This window comes from Phacochoerus africanus, chromosome 2 (assembly GCF_016906955.1).
Source record: "Phacochoerus africanus isolate WHEZ1 chromosome 2, ROS_Pafr_v1, whole genome shotgun sequence".
NCBI lineage: Eukaryota > Metazoa > Chordata > Mammalia > Artiodactyla > Suidae > Phacochoerus > Phacochoerus africanus.
Window position 1 is genome coordinate 146,263,649 of NC_062545.1, and position 14,324 is coordinate 146,277,972.

Consider the following 14,324-nt stretch of genomic DNA (forward strand, 5'->3'; position numbering starts at 1 on the left):
TGATTCAACCTCTAGCCTGGGAACTTCCATATGCCACAAGTGTGGCCCTAAAAAGAAAAAAAGAAAAAAAAAACAGGATTTTTTTTTTTTTAACTCTACTGAGGAGTCAGAACTGCTCCTATTACTAGAGGTCAGGAGGGTCCCCAAGTGAGCTTTTCTTACTGGGGGAGGGACTCAGAGCCATCAAGACCCTTTGGATGAGGAGCCAACAGGGGAGCTCTTACTCCAAACCAGTGCTATCAGCTTATAGCCACTGCCCTGGGCTAAGGAACTAAGGCATATTTTTTAACATATCAATTTACAAAAGAAAACAAAAAGAAAAAACAAATCCAAAAGACCGAAAAAACAAAGTAGCAATTTAGCTTGAAAGTTTCCATTTCCTGGAGCTCCCACTGTGGCTCAAAAAGATCACCAGCACCTTGGGAGCGCTGGGACACAGGTTTGTTCCCCAGCCCGGCACAGTGGGCTAAAGGCTCCAGCATTGCTGCAGCTGAGGCTTAAGTCGCAACTCTGATCCCTGGCATGGGAGCGCCTTATGCCACAGGGTGGCCAAAAATGAAGAAAAGGAAAAAAAAAAAAAAAGTTTCCATTTTCAGCACAGCCTGATTTTAAAAGGCAGAGTCCAGGCAACTAAAATATTGTTGGAGGAAAAAATACACTTCAATATATCTTGGCGGTTTTTTCCCCGTATTTTGTTATTTTCATTTTTGAGGAAATGGTGTTGGAAAATGATAAAAACAACTAACAGTAAACTTGATTACATGCCCAAAATAAATGCACAGTACACCTTCCTTAGTCACAGTGCATTTTTCCCCCAATCTATCAGGGAAAGGTTGTTTTACAACCATCAAATATACAAAAAAAGGACAAACAGCAACAGCTGCTTCCATTACAATCAAAGTACAGCTTGTAAAGGAACCAGCATCACCAGGCACAAAATCTTGTCCCTTTCACAGGCATACCCTTCTCCTGTGGAACTTTGTAGCTGGTTGATTCCCATGACGACAGCTAGGACCTTCAAACTACACTGACTCCTTGTGGTCATTAGATTACTGCCCATCACATCCCAGTCCAAATCAGTATGGCAAATGGGAAACAAATCCCCTAAAGCAGAGAGGCTTAAGATACCTGATAATTGATGAAATGTAGTCACAATTCCCTTCTCATGTTCATCAAAGAGCATCCCATCATCTTCATTCTCAAACACGGCTTTCAGCACCATGAGGAAACTCCGAAGGTAGTAAGGATGATCCAAGGGTACTGGACATGTTACACTAGAAACATCGCAGCTTAACCCCTGCTCCAAAGGAATTCCGTGTGTGATTTCATTCTTTGAGCTGCTGTTGTCTTCCAGAGGAAGTGCTTGAATGTTACTCCAATTAGAAGCATCGTGCTTAGAGCTACGAGATTTTGCCTCCCAACGTGACATCTGTGTTTTAGCTTCTGAAACAAGAGTCATTTTCACCTCTTCACAATCACCTGCCCCACATTTCGCAACACCTTTACCATCTACTCCTTTGATACTCTCTGGCTTTGCAAGGCCGTCCTCTAAAGTAGACTTTAATGCATTCCCAAGAGTTAAATCTGGTGAAATTAACACAGGAGTGTTATCTGAAAATGCAAGGGTGAGGCTTGATCTACATTCCTCGGCAGGCTTTTGGTCTTCAATTTCCATTACTTTAGTGCCTTCAAGAGTATGTGGTTCCTCAAGAGAATCATAGGTAAACATGTTTTCCTTTTGAGAACTATTCTCCAAAAGTTGACCCTGGTCCTCAATCTCTGAATGGTTTTCAACCAGGCTCTTAACCACTGAGGATGAGGAACTGTGGGGACTCTGATTGGCAAGTCCCTCACTCTTACCTATTGATCTTTTAGCCTTTATGTATCTTCTGGACAATTTAGATGACAGGCTTCCCAGAGAGATGACTTTTACATTAAGATGTCTCAGTTCATCTTGATTTCTGCCCACCAAGTCATCATTATTCTTAAAGTAGGGGCTGGTCTTCTTTTTCATGCCCGTTTTTGCTGAGTCACTTTGGCCAGGGGTTAAATTCATCTTTGATGGTGATGACTTCTCTGGCATTACATCTTCTAAAGCAATATTGGTTACATCTACTGTGGACACATTTGAACTTGCTAAGCCAATGTGCCCTGGGTCCCCTGGAGTGATGTCACCATTGTCAGCACACATTTCATCAAGGTGCCTGTTTAGGTCATATCTTGGCACCATTTTACTACAAACAGGGCAGGCAAGTTTGGCAGGCGGTACATTGTTAAAAAATGAAATAATAGAGTTAGACTCATTTTTTTTAGTTTTACTTATTGATAAACTTCTACAAGGTCTTTTTTTGTCAGATTTCCCCACTGACATCATGAGTATTAGAGAAGCTGGGTGTTTCCAGTAGTAAAATACTGCATATCACTGGGGAAGAACAATGGAGTACTCTTACTTTCCTGACTTGAAATCATAAAAAGTGGGATTCTACTGGACTTCATGTTATTCATTTAGTCAATTTCTTCCTACAAAATAAAACACATGGGGGTTAACAACATTTTTATGAATTCAACTAAAAACCGGAAACAAAAACTCTAAAACGTGCAATGGCAAACTTGGTATGAGGAAAAACCGTGGACTCCAGGCCAGAAGACCCTCCTATCAGAGGTCCTTATCACCTCGGTGTGTCCCTTACCATAAAATGATGGCGTTGGACTTTGTGGGGGTAAGTTTTTTGCTTTTGGCCGCGCCCTCGGTATAGGGAAGTTTCCCAGCCAAGGATGGAACTCAGGCCACAGCAGCAACCTGAGCTGCAGCAGTGACAACGCTGGACCCCGCTGCGCTACAAAGGAACTCCAGTTCTTTTTTTTTTTTTTTTTTCCGCTTTTTAAAAGGGCCGCGCCCACGGCATATTTAAGTTCCCAGGCTAGGGGTCCAACTGGAGCTACAGTTGCTGACCTAGCCATAGCCACAGCAACGCCAGATATGAGCTGTGTCTGCGAGTACAGCTCATGGCAACGCTGGATCCTTAATCCATTGAGCAAGGCCAGGGATCTAACCAGCGTCTAACCAGCAACCTCATGGTTCCTAATCGGATTCGTTTCCGCTGCGCCAGGATGGGAACTCCAGCTCTAACATTCCCAAAATTTAAAAATAGCCTCTTTTTTAAAAAAGGCACATCTGACTATGCCAGCTCCTTTTCTAAAACCATTGCATTAACTTTTTCTGGGACAGATAACGCCTACCCATTCGGGCAGCACAGGCCTGCAATAAGAAAAGCTCCAAGTCACAAGCCTCTGCCACACACTCGAAGGCCCCACCGTAGCCCCGCCCCCGAACATGAGGCTGGGGCTGAGCACCGCCCGCCCGCGCACCTGGGAGGCGCACCTGGGGTTCCACTGCCCGCCAGTCCGTCTTTCACCCCTTGCTCCTTCCCTCTCTCCCTCCTTCTTTCCCCTCTCTTGTCTCCCTCCCCTGTGCCCCCTCCCCCTTTGTCCCTCCCGCAGCCCAGGCACCCCGAGGCGCGGATAACACCAGCTCAGCTGCCCCACGCCTCCTACCCGCTCCACGCGCCGGGCACTCCCAGACGCTCCCCGCGGCTCAGCCGCCACAGACTCGGCCAGCAGAGGCTCGAGTGATCGATCGTCCCTCCCTCTCCTCTTAAAGGCATCCTGCCCTCCAGGCAGGCTGAGCTGGCCGAGAGTCTATGAGACTCTTCGCACCTGGAGGAGCCCGGCGCCTGGAACGTGAGCGGGTTGCTGGTCGGAGAACATTCTATGTCTAGGGAAGGGGCTTCCTGGGAGGAGATACAGGGATGAACTCTACTTAGCCAGAATGAAGGAAGACTCAGCAAGTGCTGGACCTCTGCCAGCTGTTCTCTGAGATGCAGAGATGCTGTTCACAGATTCGCTGTTAGTAGAGATGCTATTCTCTGCCTAATGCAATAGATGCCTCAAGAACAAAGAAATATGATAAACAGCAACGCTGTTCGCAGAGATGCTGTTCCCTGCCGTAAGGCACAGGAACTATATTCAATATTTTGAAATAACCTTTAATGGAAAAGAATAGGGAAAAGAATACATATATATGTACAACACTTTGCTGTACACCTGAAACACTGTAAATCAACTATACTTCAATTAAAAATAAAAATAAAAAAAGGGAATAATAAAATGTAGTCAGGTAATTAGGGAGTGGTGAATTTGGATATTTCTTACTTTTGTTTTCCATTTAGTTTAGTTTGTTTTAATATAGTTTTTCTTTGTTTTAATATAGCTTAATTTAATATAATGAGGTATAATTTAAAGTAATGGCTATACTTAACAACTGAAAAATTACTGTAAGTTTATCAGTCAGCCCTTGAGCACCAACACTGTTAACAAATGGGGGTCCAACTCACAAATGTCACTAGAAAGGAAAGTTACCTTGAATCAGAATGCCAACAATCTGGGGAGATAGTGGACTCACTGTCTCCCCAAAACCACCTCCCAATATTCTGCTCTGCCACAAAAGCTTTTAAAGGGAAAAAAGAAAGTGATCTCAGTAATCACAGAGATGGGGGAGTCAAGAGTCCTTGACATTCCTCACTGAGAGCAGGAATGTCACTTACTTTGGTCTTTCTCTAGATGCTGTCTTGTTCATACAGGTTGTTTTCCAGAGATTACTGAAGGGGATGCTAGGGAAGAGATCTGGCCATCTGTTGTTACACTTTGTTTCTACTTCTTAGATCTACTGAACAAGTTAGGCAAAGTATTGTGTGATTAAAAGAATTGAATAGTGTGCTTGGGCTGGAGATGAGTAGAGCATACTGGTGCCTGGTTAAAAGTTAGTTACTGGGTTCATCGTGGCTCAGCGTTAATGAATCTGACTAGTATGCATGAGGACTTGGGTTTAAGCTCTGGCCCTGCTCAGTGGGTTAAGGAACCAGCGCTGCAGTGACCTGTGGTCTAGGTCCCAGACTGGGCTGGGATCTGGCATTGCTGTGGCAGGGGTATAGGCTAGCAGCTACAGCTCCAATATGCCCCCTAGCCTGAGACCTTCCATATGCTGCAAGTGTGGCCCTAAAATGACAAAGAAAAAAAAGGATTAAAAAAAAAACCAAAAAACAATGAATCTATCTACAGAAAAAAGAAACAAACTCATGGACATGGAAAGCAGACTTGTGGTTGCCAAGGAGAAGGGGGCAGGAGTGGGATGGACTAGGAGTTGGGTTAGTAGATGCATATTGCATTTGGAGTAAATAAGCAATGAGATTCTGCTGTATAACACAGGGAACTATATATAATCACTTGTGAGGGAACATAACAGAAGATAATGTGAGAAAAAGAATGTATATATATGTGTATGACTGGGCCACTTTGCTGCACAGTAGAAATTGACAGAACATTGTAAACCAATTATAATAAAAAATTTTTTTAAGTTAATTTCAATGTGGCTTTGCTAGAGTAACAAGGAATGGGGCTTCCTGCGTAGGGCGGTTTCCTACAAAGAGCTGCTTGCGATACCAGCTGGTTCCAGCACCCAATGAGTGATCCAGATGGAAGTTTTCTGAGGCAGAGGCCCCTGAGAGCTTTCCTCTACCACTGCCTTCAGCAGTGGTCAGCACTGTATGATTACTCCATGAATATGTGTCAGATGAATCCATGAATGAATAAACAAACCAAAGAGAAAAGGGTATGAACAGGACAAACTTTGCACAGCAAATGAAACCCAAAAGAAAACAAAAAGACAACTTTCAGAATGGGAGAAAATAGTTTCAAATGATGCAACGGACAAGGGCTTAATCTCTAGAATATATAAACAACTTATACAACCCAACAGCAAAAAAGCCAATCAATCAATGGAAAAATGGGCAAAAGACCTGAATAGACATTTCTCCAAAGAAGATATACAGATGGCCAACAAACACATGAAAAAATGCTCAACATCGCTGGTTATAAGAGAAATGCAAATCAAAACTACCATGAGATACCACCTCACACCAGTCAGAATGGCCATCATTAATAAATCCACAAATAACAAGTGCTGGAGGGGCTGTGGAGAAAAGGGAACCCTCCTGCACTGTTGGTGGGAATGTCAACTGGTACAGCCACTATGGAGAACAGTTTGGAGATACCTTAGAAATCTATACATAGAACTTCCATATGACCCCGCAATCCCACTCTTGGGCATATATCCAGACAAAACTCTACTTAAAAGAGACACATGCACCCGCATGTTCATTGCAGCACTATTCACAATAGCCAGGACATGGAAACAACCCAAATGTCCATCGACAGAGGATTGGATTCGGAAGAGGTGGTATATATACACAATGGAATACTACTCAGCCATAAAAAAGAATGACATAATGCCATTTGCAGCAACATGGATGGAGCTAGAGAATCTCATCCTGAGTGAAATGAGCCAGAAAGACAAAGACAAATACCAGATGATATCACTTATAACTGGAATCTAATATCCAGCACAAATGAACATCTCCTCAGAAAAGAAAATCATGGACTTGGAGAAGAGACTTGTGGCTGCCTGATGGGAGGGGGAGGGAGTGGGAGGGATCGGGAGCTTGGGCTTATCAGACACAACTTAGAATAGATTTACAAGGAGATCCTGCTGAATAGCATTGAGAACTTTGTCTAGATACTCATGTTGCAACAGAAGAAAGCCTGGGGGAAAAATGTAATTGTAATGTATACATGTAAGGATAACCTGACCCCCTTGCTGTACAGTGGGAAAATAAAAAAATAAATTAATTAATTAATTTTAAAAAAAGGGTATGAACAGGGATCTCACTGACAAGTATGTATTGAGTGCTTCGCTTGTACCATGTTCTGGACACTGAAGATATGGCCGTGAACAGAAAGAGAAATGGGGAAAAATTCATGGAGAATACATTCTGTTGGAGGAAGATGGAGAAAAACAAAATATAAAATCATGTAGAGAGCTTAAAAGAAGAGTACTGATGAAATAAAATTCATATCTTATGGCAAATTTTTTAATTTATTTATTTTTGGTCTTTTGTCTTTTTAGGGCTGCACCCATGGCATGTGGAGGTTCCCAGGCTAGGGGTCCAACTGGAGCTACAGCTGTCAGCCTATGCCATGGCCACATCAACGCCAGATCCGAGCCATATCTGCTACCTACACCATAGCTCACAGCAACACTGAATCCTTAACCTACTGAGCAAGGCCAGGGATTGAACCCGCAACCTCATTGTTCCTAGTCAGATTCATTTCTGCTGTGACATGACAGAAATTCCCAAGATGAGAAAAATTTAAACATAAAATTTTTCTTTGCCCATTTGGGCCTTTTTTTTTTTTTTTTTTTGGCCGCACCCCAAGACATGTGGAAGTTCCCTAGCCAGGGTCCCATGCCACAGCAGTAACCCAGGCCACTGCAATGACAATGCTGGGTCCTTAACCTGCTGAGCCACAAGGGGGCGCCCAAGCCCCCCTTCTCTTTAGTGTGTATTGTGTGTCTGCACATCCTTAATCTACTTAATCTACTAAACATCCTTCTTAATCTACTAAGAGGACATGACAACCCACTACTCACTTTGTTTGCATAGATCTGGATTTCGTAAAGTCTCAGTAATACCTCTGTCTCAAAAACTTATGTTACTATGCTTTGACCTTTAATGATAACTCTTCTTGGAGCTTTCTGAGAAGCTGTTCTCGGTTTATTTATTTATTTATTTATTTTAAAATGACTTTTATTTTTTCCATTATAGCTGGTTTACAGTGTTCTGTCAATTTTCTACTGTACAGCAAAGTGACCCAGTCGCATATTCAAATATACATTCTTTTTCTCCATCATGCTCCATCATAAGTGACTAGATATAGTTCCCACTGTATACAGCAGGATCTCATTGCTTATCCATTCCAAAGGCAATAGTTTGCATCTATCAACCGGAGATCCCCAGTCTATCCTATTATGGCAGCTGCCCAGAAGCCCTGAGGCTCCAGCAGCTCTTTTACCTGGTGAGAAATCAAGCGAGCACTCGAGCACTCCGAGAGTTGGAGAACTCAGGTTTATTATGCAGAGGGCTCAGAGGAGATCGCTCTCCGGAGACTGAGTTCCAAAGAAGGGTTTCACAAGGCTTTATGGGCTAGCTCTTCCAGGTCCGTGCCTGGCTGGTTGGACTGGAATGAGAACAGGCAGGTTTGTAATTTCGGAAGCAACTTTACAGAAGCAGATGTGTGAGGGAGGGGTGGTTAGGGGCAGTTGGCTGGACTTTGCTTAGTCATCATGGCCAGGGTGTCTCCTTTTTACCTTTTCATCTGGGCATTTTCTCCTACATTCCCATTCCCACTCCCTCCCACTCCCCCTCTCCTTCCCCCTTGGCAACCACAAGACTGTTCTCCAAGTCCACAGAAACTCACAATTTAAATACAGTACCTAGGAAATAGGAAGGTGTTGGTCAAAGGGTACAAACTTCCAGCTATAAGATTAGTAAATTCTGGGGCTCTAGTGTATGGCATGGTGACTATAGTTAACAATAGTTTATTATTTTTCTTGAAAGTTGCTAAGAGAATAGACCTTAAATGGTGCACACATACACACATACAAATAGTTATGCGAGGTGATGGAGACATTAACACACCTTATTGTGGTAATCATTTCCTAATATATGTATGTATCAAATCATCATATTAAATTTATTGCTCCAAGTTTATAATCCTCAATGTGGCTCAGGTAAAGTGTTCTATTCCTTTCTTAGATTAGTTTTTTTTTTTTTTGTCAACAGTACTTTGAAGAGAAATAAAACAGAAAGATGATGGTTCTGTTTTATGGGGCAGAGAGGGGGATTACAGTGTGAAAGAGTGGTAAGGAAAGACCTTCCTGAGAAGGTAACATTTGGGCAGAGGTAAGGTAGGGGATAGTTATGGGCAGAAGAAACAGCCTCAGGAAGTGTAATGGAGAGTAGAAGAAAGAAGACTTGCTGGAGGAATGTTCTTAGGTAGATTAGGGGATGGAGTACAGTTCAGAAGTGAAGGGGTTGGCCTTAAGGACTCATCCAGGAGTTCCTGTTGTGGCTCAGTGGATTAAGAACCTGACTAGTACCCACGAGGATGTGAGTTCAATCCCCGGCCTTGCAAAGTGTGTTAAAGGGTCTATTGTTGCCATGAGCTGTGGAGTAGGTCACAGATGCAGCTTGAATCCTGTGTTGCTGTGGCTGTGGCACAGGCCAGCGGCTATGGCTCTGATTCAACCCCTAGCCTGGGAACCTCCATATGTCATGGGTAGGGCCCTAAAAAAAAAAAAAAAAAAAAGCATTCATCCAGAGAGTTTCCTGGTGGCCTAGCAGGTTAAGGATCTGGCATTGTCACTGCAGTGGCTTGGGTCACTGCTATGGTGTGAGTTTAATCCCTGGCCTGGAAACTTCTGCATGCTTCAGGGGTGGCCAGATAGATAGATAATTTTTTTTTTTTTAAGAGCTCATCTATCCTAATAGGAGGGGAGGCAGAGTTTGGGCATCAGTGGGGGGAAATGTGCAGATTCAGAGGCAGGGACATGGGAAAGTTCTCTGATTGCTTCTGTTTTCACAATGAACATGAAACAAAGTCACCTGCTGAGAGTTAAAATGGGGCAGAATATTTGGAGATTTTAGGAAAGGGGAAAAACTGTAAAGTGGTTATCTAGGGGAGTGGGAGAATGATAGAGCAAAGAAAAGATAGAGTGATTATCATCAGCATTTAGGACCTACCTGAAGTCAACAGTCATGAATGGAAGTGAGATCCAGCAACAAAGTTACCTGTTGTTCTCAAACTCCATTTAGCCACACAAGTTCAGAAATGGAGAGGGAACAGAGGGAGTTTTCATCATAGTTGGCGTCTTTGCCAAGTAAGTATGAAGAAGCAAGAGAAAAGCAAGGGACTTGAGTGTTTGTGCAAATAAATAATTAAAATGATAGCTAAGTTTAGAGAGTAAACATGCAAGTGATGATGGATAGGGGGCAAGGAACAGAGGGTAGGATCGGGGGACTGGGTGTCCCATCCGGGTTAAAGGATCACTGAGTTAAAGGATCAACTGAGTTTTGACAGTGAGTGAGCCAGTGGGATAGGAGGTCAGAGTATGGGATGCTTCGAGGGGGTGGTGGGGGGAGGCAATTCAGGATTGTAGTCCCTGAGATAGGGGAAACAAGTGAAACCAATGATCATGAAAGCCTGCTGTTTAGAGGCAGTTTCCAGGCCTTAGCACCCAATCCCGTTGAGTTTACACAGAAATTGGAATCAGGGCCAAGATGGTTGGATCTTCCTGAGGAGCAAGCTGCATCTCTTCAGGCTCAGAGAGCTACTGAGGGAACCCCTTGGAACTTGGGCTGAATAGTGATCCACATACACTTAAAGCTTGAGAGAGAATCGCTAGAGGAAAAATAAGTGACAAATTCCTCAAACTTTTTTTTTTTTTGGTCCTTTTTTTTAGGGCTGCACCCATGGCATATGGATGTTCCCAGGCTTGGGTTTGAGTCAGAGCTGTAGCTGCTGGCCTATGCCACAGCCACAGAAATGCTGGATCCTTAACCCACTGTGCTGGGGCAGGGATCGAACCTGCGACCACATGGATGCTAGTCGATTTGTTTCTGCTGAGCCACGATGGGAACTCCTACACTCACCCTTAATGAAGCTTAAAACAGTCTCAAAAGGATACCACTGATAAAAGAAGTAATGAAACTGCCCAGCAAAACAAAATCTGAAACTATTTAAGGGAATGCAATAAATCCAGTAACCAGCACAGCAAATGTAGTGCACAGAGGGAATTCTGGCTGGACTATTCAGTGAATATCTTTTTTTTCTTTAATTTTACTTTTGTTATTATTATTTTTTCTTTTTTGGCTGCCCTGCAGCATATGAGTTCCCGGGCCAGAGATCAGATCCAAGCTGCAGTTGCAACCTAAATCGCAGTTGTGGCAACACGGGATCCGCACCAGGCTGGGGATCAAATCCGAATCCCAGCACTCCAGAGATGCTGCCTCCAGTCTTGTTGTGCCACAGCAGGGACTCCCAGTGAACAGTTTTTGAGAACTGTTTACCTATGTGGAATAATGAAATCAGATCCCTACCTCACACTGAATACAAAGATCAAGGCTAGGAGTTCCCATCATGGCTCAGCAGTTAATGAACTCAACTAGCATCCATGAGGATGTGGGTTTGATCCCTGGCTTTGCTCAGTGGGTTAAGGATCCCACATTGCCCTGAGCTGTGGTGTAGTTTGCAGATACGGCTCAGATCTGATGTTGCTATGGCTGTGGTATAGGCTAGTGTCTACAGCTCTGATTCGTCGCGTAGCCTGGGAACCTCCAAATGCCACAGGAGCGGCCCTAAAAAGACAAAAAGACAAAAAAAAGAAAAAGAAAAAAAGATCAAGGCTAGATGGATTAAAGTAACAAATGTGAGAAGCAAAAATTCAAAACTTTTAAAAGAAACTATAGGAGAATAACTTTATTATCTTAAGGGCATTATGTGATTCCTTAAATAAGACAGAAAGAGCTAACCATAAAAATTAATAAGTATGACTATAGTTAAATTTAAAACTTTCTAGTAACTGCCATTTTTATTTCCAGTAATGGCCATGGAGCTTGCATTTTATTGGGCTATGACTCTTGCAGATAACACGTATAAACAATGTAAAAAGTATAAAAAATATAAAAGTTATATTTTAAAATGTTTGGTTACAATTTTAAACAAACTATAAGGAATTCTAAACAAAATGTAAAAAAAGTCTATTTGAAAACACTAGAGAATGACCAAAATAGGCAGAAACTGGAGAGTAGTAGCAAAAATACTAACAATGTATTGTAGGATTTATAACAAGTAGGTGAATTATAAATGACAATAGTAAAAAGGATGAAAGTGTAAATGTAACTATTTGCTGTGAAGGTCTTACATTTTATATGAATTGGTAAAATATTAATTTATTTATTTAGGTCTTTTTGTCTTTTTAGGGCTGCACCCTCGACATATGGAGGTTCCCCGGCTAGGGGTCTAATCAGAGCTGTAGCTGCCAGCCTATACCTCAGCCACAGCAATGGCAGATCTGAGCTGCGTCTGCAACCTACACCACAGATCATGGCAATGCCAGGTCTGTAACCCACTGAGCAAGGTCAGGGATCGAACCCAAAATCTCTCAGTTCCTAGTCGGATTCGTTTCCACTGTGCCACAACAGGAGCTCCTAAAATATTAATTTTAAGTAGGTCTGATAAGTTAATGATTCAAATTATAATTCTAAAACTATACATTTATCCAGAGGTAGAGCTAATACATTAATAGAGAAATTCAAATAAAATATTCACATATTTGGTTACTTTCATTGGATTAAAAGGCAGGAAAAGAGGAACAGAGGAATAAAATTAGAAAAGACAAAGAAAAAAATAGCAAATGATAAAGCCACGATCAACCAAACAAGAAAGGATTATAAAGCATTAAATAATATAAAAATCTGAGTCAATACTGATATAAATAAATGAGAAGGGAAAACTCTTCCTCACAGTAGAATGTCAATTAATATAGAAGAAATGATGGATTTAGAAAATCATCAGTGGACACTAAAATTTGTGGGTGAAAGTTTGCTGAGGAACAGAGTCTTTATAGTATCAAAGTAGCTCTGTCATGAATTACTTACTAATTATTAAAAAGGGAAAGTAGTTCTCGTCGTGGCAAGGTAGAAATGAATCCAACTAGGAACTGAGGTTTCGGGTTCAATTCCTGGCCTTGCTCAGTGGGTTAACGATCTGTCATCGCTGTGAGCTGTGGTGTAGGTCACAGCTGCAATTTAGATTCAATCCCTGGCCTAGGAACTTCCATATGCCTCAGGTGCAGCCACCAAAAAAAAAAAAAAAAAAGCCAATTGAAAATGATCTAGGAGTTCCTGTTGTGGCTCAGGAGGTTAAGGACCTGACACTGTCTCTGTGAAGATGCAGGTTTGATCTTGGCCTCACTCAGTGGGTTAAAGATCTGGCGTTGCTGAAAGCTATGGCACAGTTCACAGATGCACTTCAGGTCTGGTGTTGCCGTGGTTGTGCTGCAGGCCTCAGCTGCAGCTCTAATTAGACCCCAAGCCCAGGAACTTCCATATGCCATAGGTGTGGCTGTAAAAAGAAAAAAAAAGATGCAGAAAATACACATGACAAATGCTCAATCTTATTAGTAGAGAAACATAAACTTTTAAGACGACGAAGATAGGTAATATCATGTATCAGAATGGCAAAATTTTTAAAATTCCAAGTGCTCACAAAGACATGATTAAGTGCAAATTAGCACGACTTTGAAAAATAATGCCGCATGATCCACATCAGAGGCCAGGAACTACACTAGCACTGTGATGTTCAAATGGGATTATTTAATAATAGTATAAAACTGGAAACAAATGTTTTCAAGAGAATGATTAGGTCAAATTGTACTATACTCATGCTATACTGTGCAGCAGTAAAAATGAATAGGATTATAGATGGATTTGAGGGAAATCGACAGTGAAAAAGCAAGTCATGACAAGCGTTCTGTTTTCATAAAAATCAAGTGTCAGCAAAATTATACACTGCATTGACATGGAGACATGTTTATGTGGTAAAATATAACAAAAGCAAAGGATCCATAGACATGAAATTCAGAACCCTGGTAACTCTTTACTCCTTTTACATAGATGAGTGAAGCAGATAGAGTATTTTTTTTTGTGTTCTTAGATAAGAGATGATTTCAGGGATGTCACATTATGCTTCTAACGTATATAGAAAATGAAACGTGGGCATTCCCGTCCTGGCACAGTGGTTAACAAATCCAACTAGGAACCATGAGGTTGCGGGATCGGTCCCTGCCCTTGCTCAGTGGGTTAACGATCCGGCGTTGCCATGAGCTGTGGTGTAGGTTGCAGACGCGGCTCGGATCCTGCGTTGCTGTGGCTCTGGTGTAGGCCAGTGGCTACAGCTCCAATTCGACCCCTAGCCTGGGAACCTCCATATGCCGCGGGAGCGGCCCAAGAAATGGCAAAAAAAAAAAAAAATGAAACGTGTAAATATTCTACCAGAATGAGCACCTCGTAACATTTGGAACTGCTGTCTTGTTCAGTACCCACAAGGGTACCTGGCATCTCTAAAGACTGATTGGCACAAATCAAATATTTAGAATGAATATAATTCATCGAATGTTCTATTAAAAAAGAGAATGAATTGATTTATCTCACTTAGATGTGGGTTGGGAAAATATGAAAAGGGACTTTACCTTTGCAAGTACCAGACTTGGAGAGAAAAAAAGGAAAAATTGCCCGAGGATCAAACATCCTGACCCTGATAAATTGTTATGAAAGGAATAACCGAGGGGAGGAGAATTAAGTTAGCCA

General features: G+C 42.2%; 1 protein-coding gene across 8 annotated transcripts in view; it reads right to left on the reverse strand.

Moving 5' to 3' along the window:
- FAN1 (FANCD2 and FANCI associated nuclease 1) overlaps nucleotides 1–3,615 on the reverse strand; it is a 47,190-nt gene extending 43,575 nt beyond the window's left edge. For 6 of the 8 annotated variants that reach the window (XR_007133133.1, XM_047766876.1, XM_047766875.1 and 3 more), the window contains exons 1-2: nucleotides 3,383–3,449; nucleotides 1,129–2,520 (exon numbers count right to left, since the gene is read on the reverse strand). Coding sequence is in view for 7 of the 8 variants with exons in the window: in XM_047766876.1 (XP_047622832.1) it covers nucleotides 1,129–2,374 (1,246 nt within the window). In the remaining variant the exon portion in view is untranslated. Of the gene's footprint in view, nucleotides 1–1,128; nucleotides 2,521–3,369; nucleotides 3,450–3,555 lie in introns of those variants that run through there. The other 2 variants (XM_047766873.1, XM_047766874.1) reach the window with 2 other exon arrangements.
- Between the last annotated feature and the right edge of the window lie 10,709 nt (nucleotides 3,616–14,324).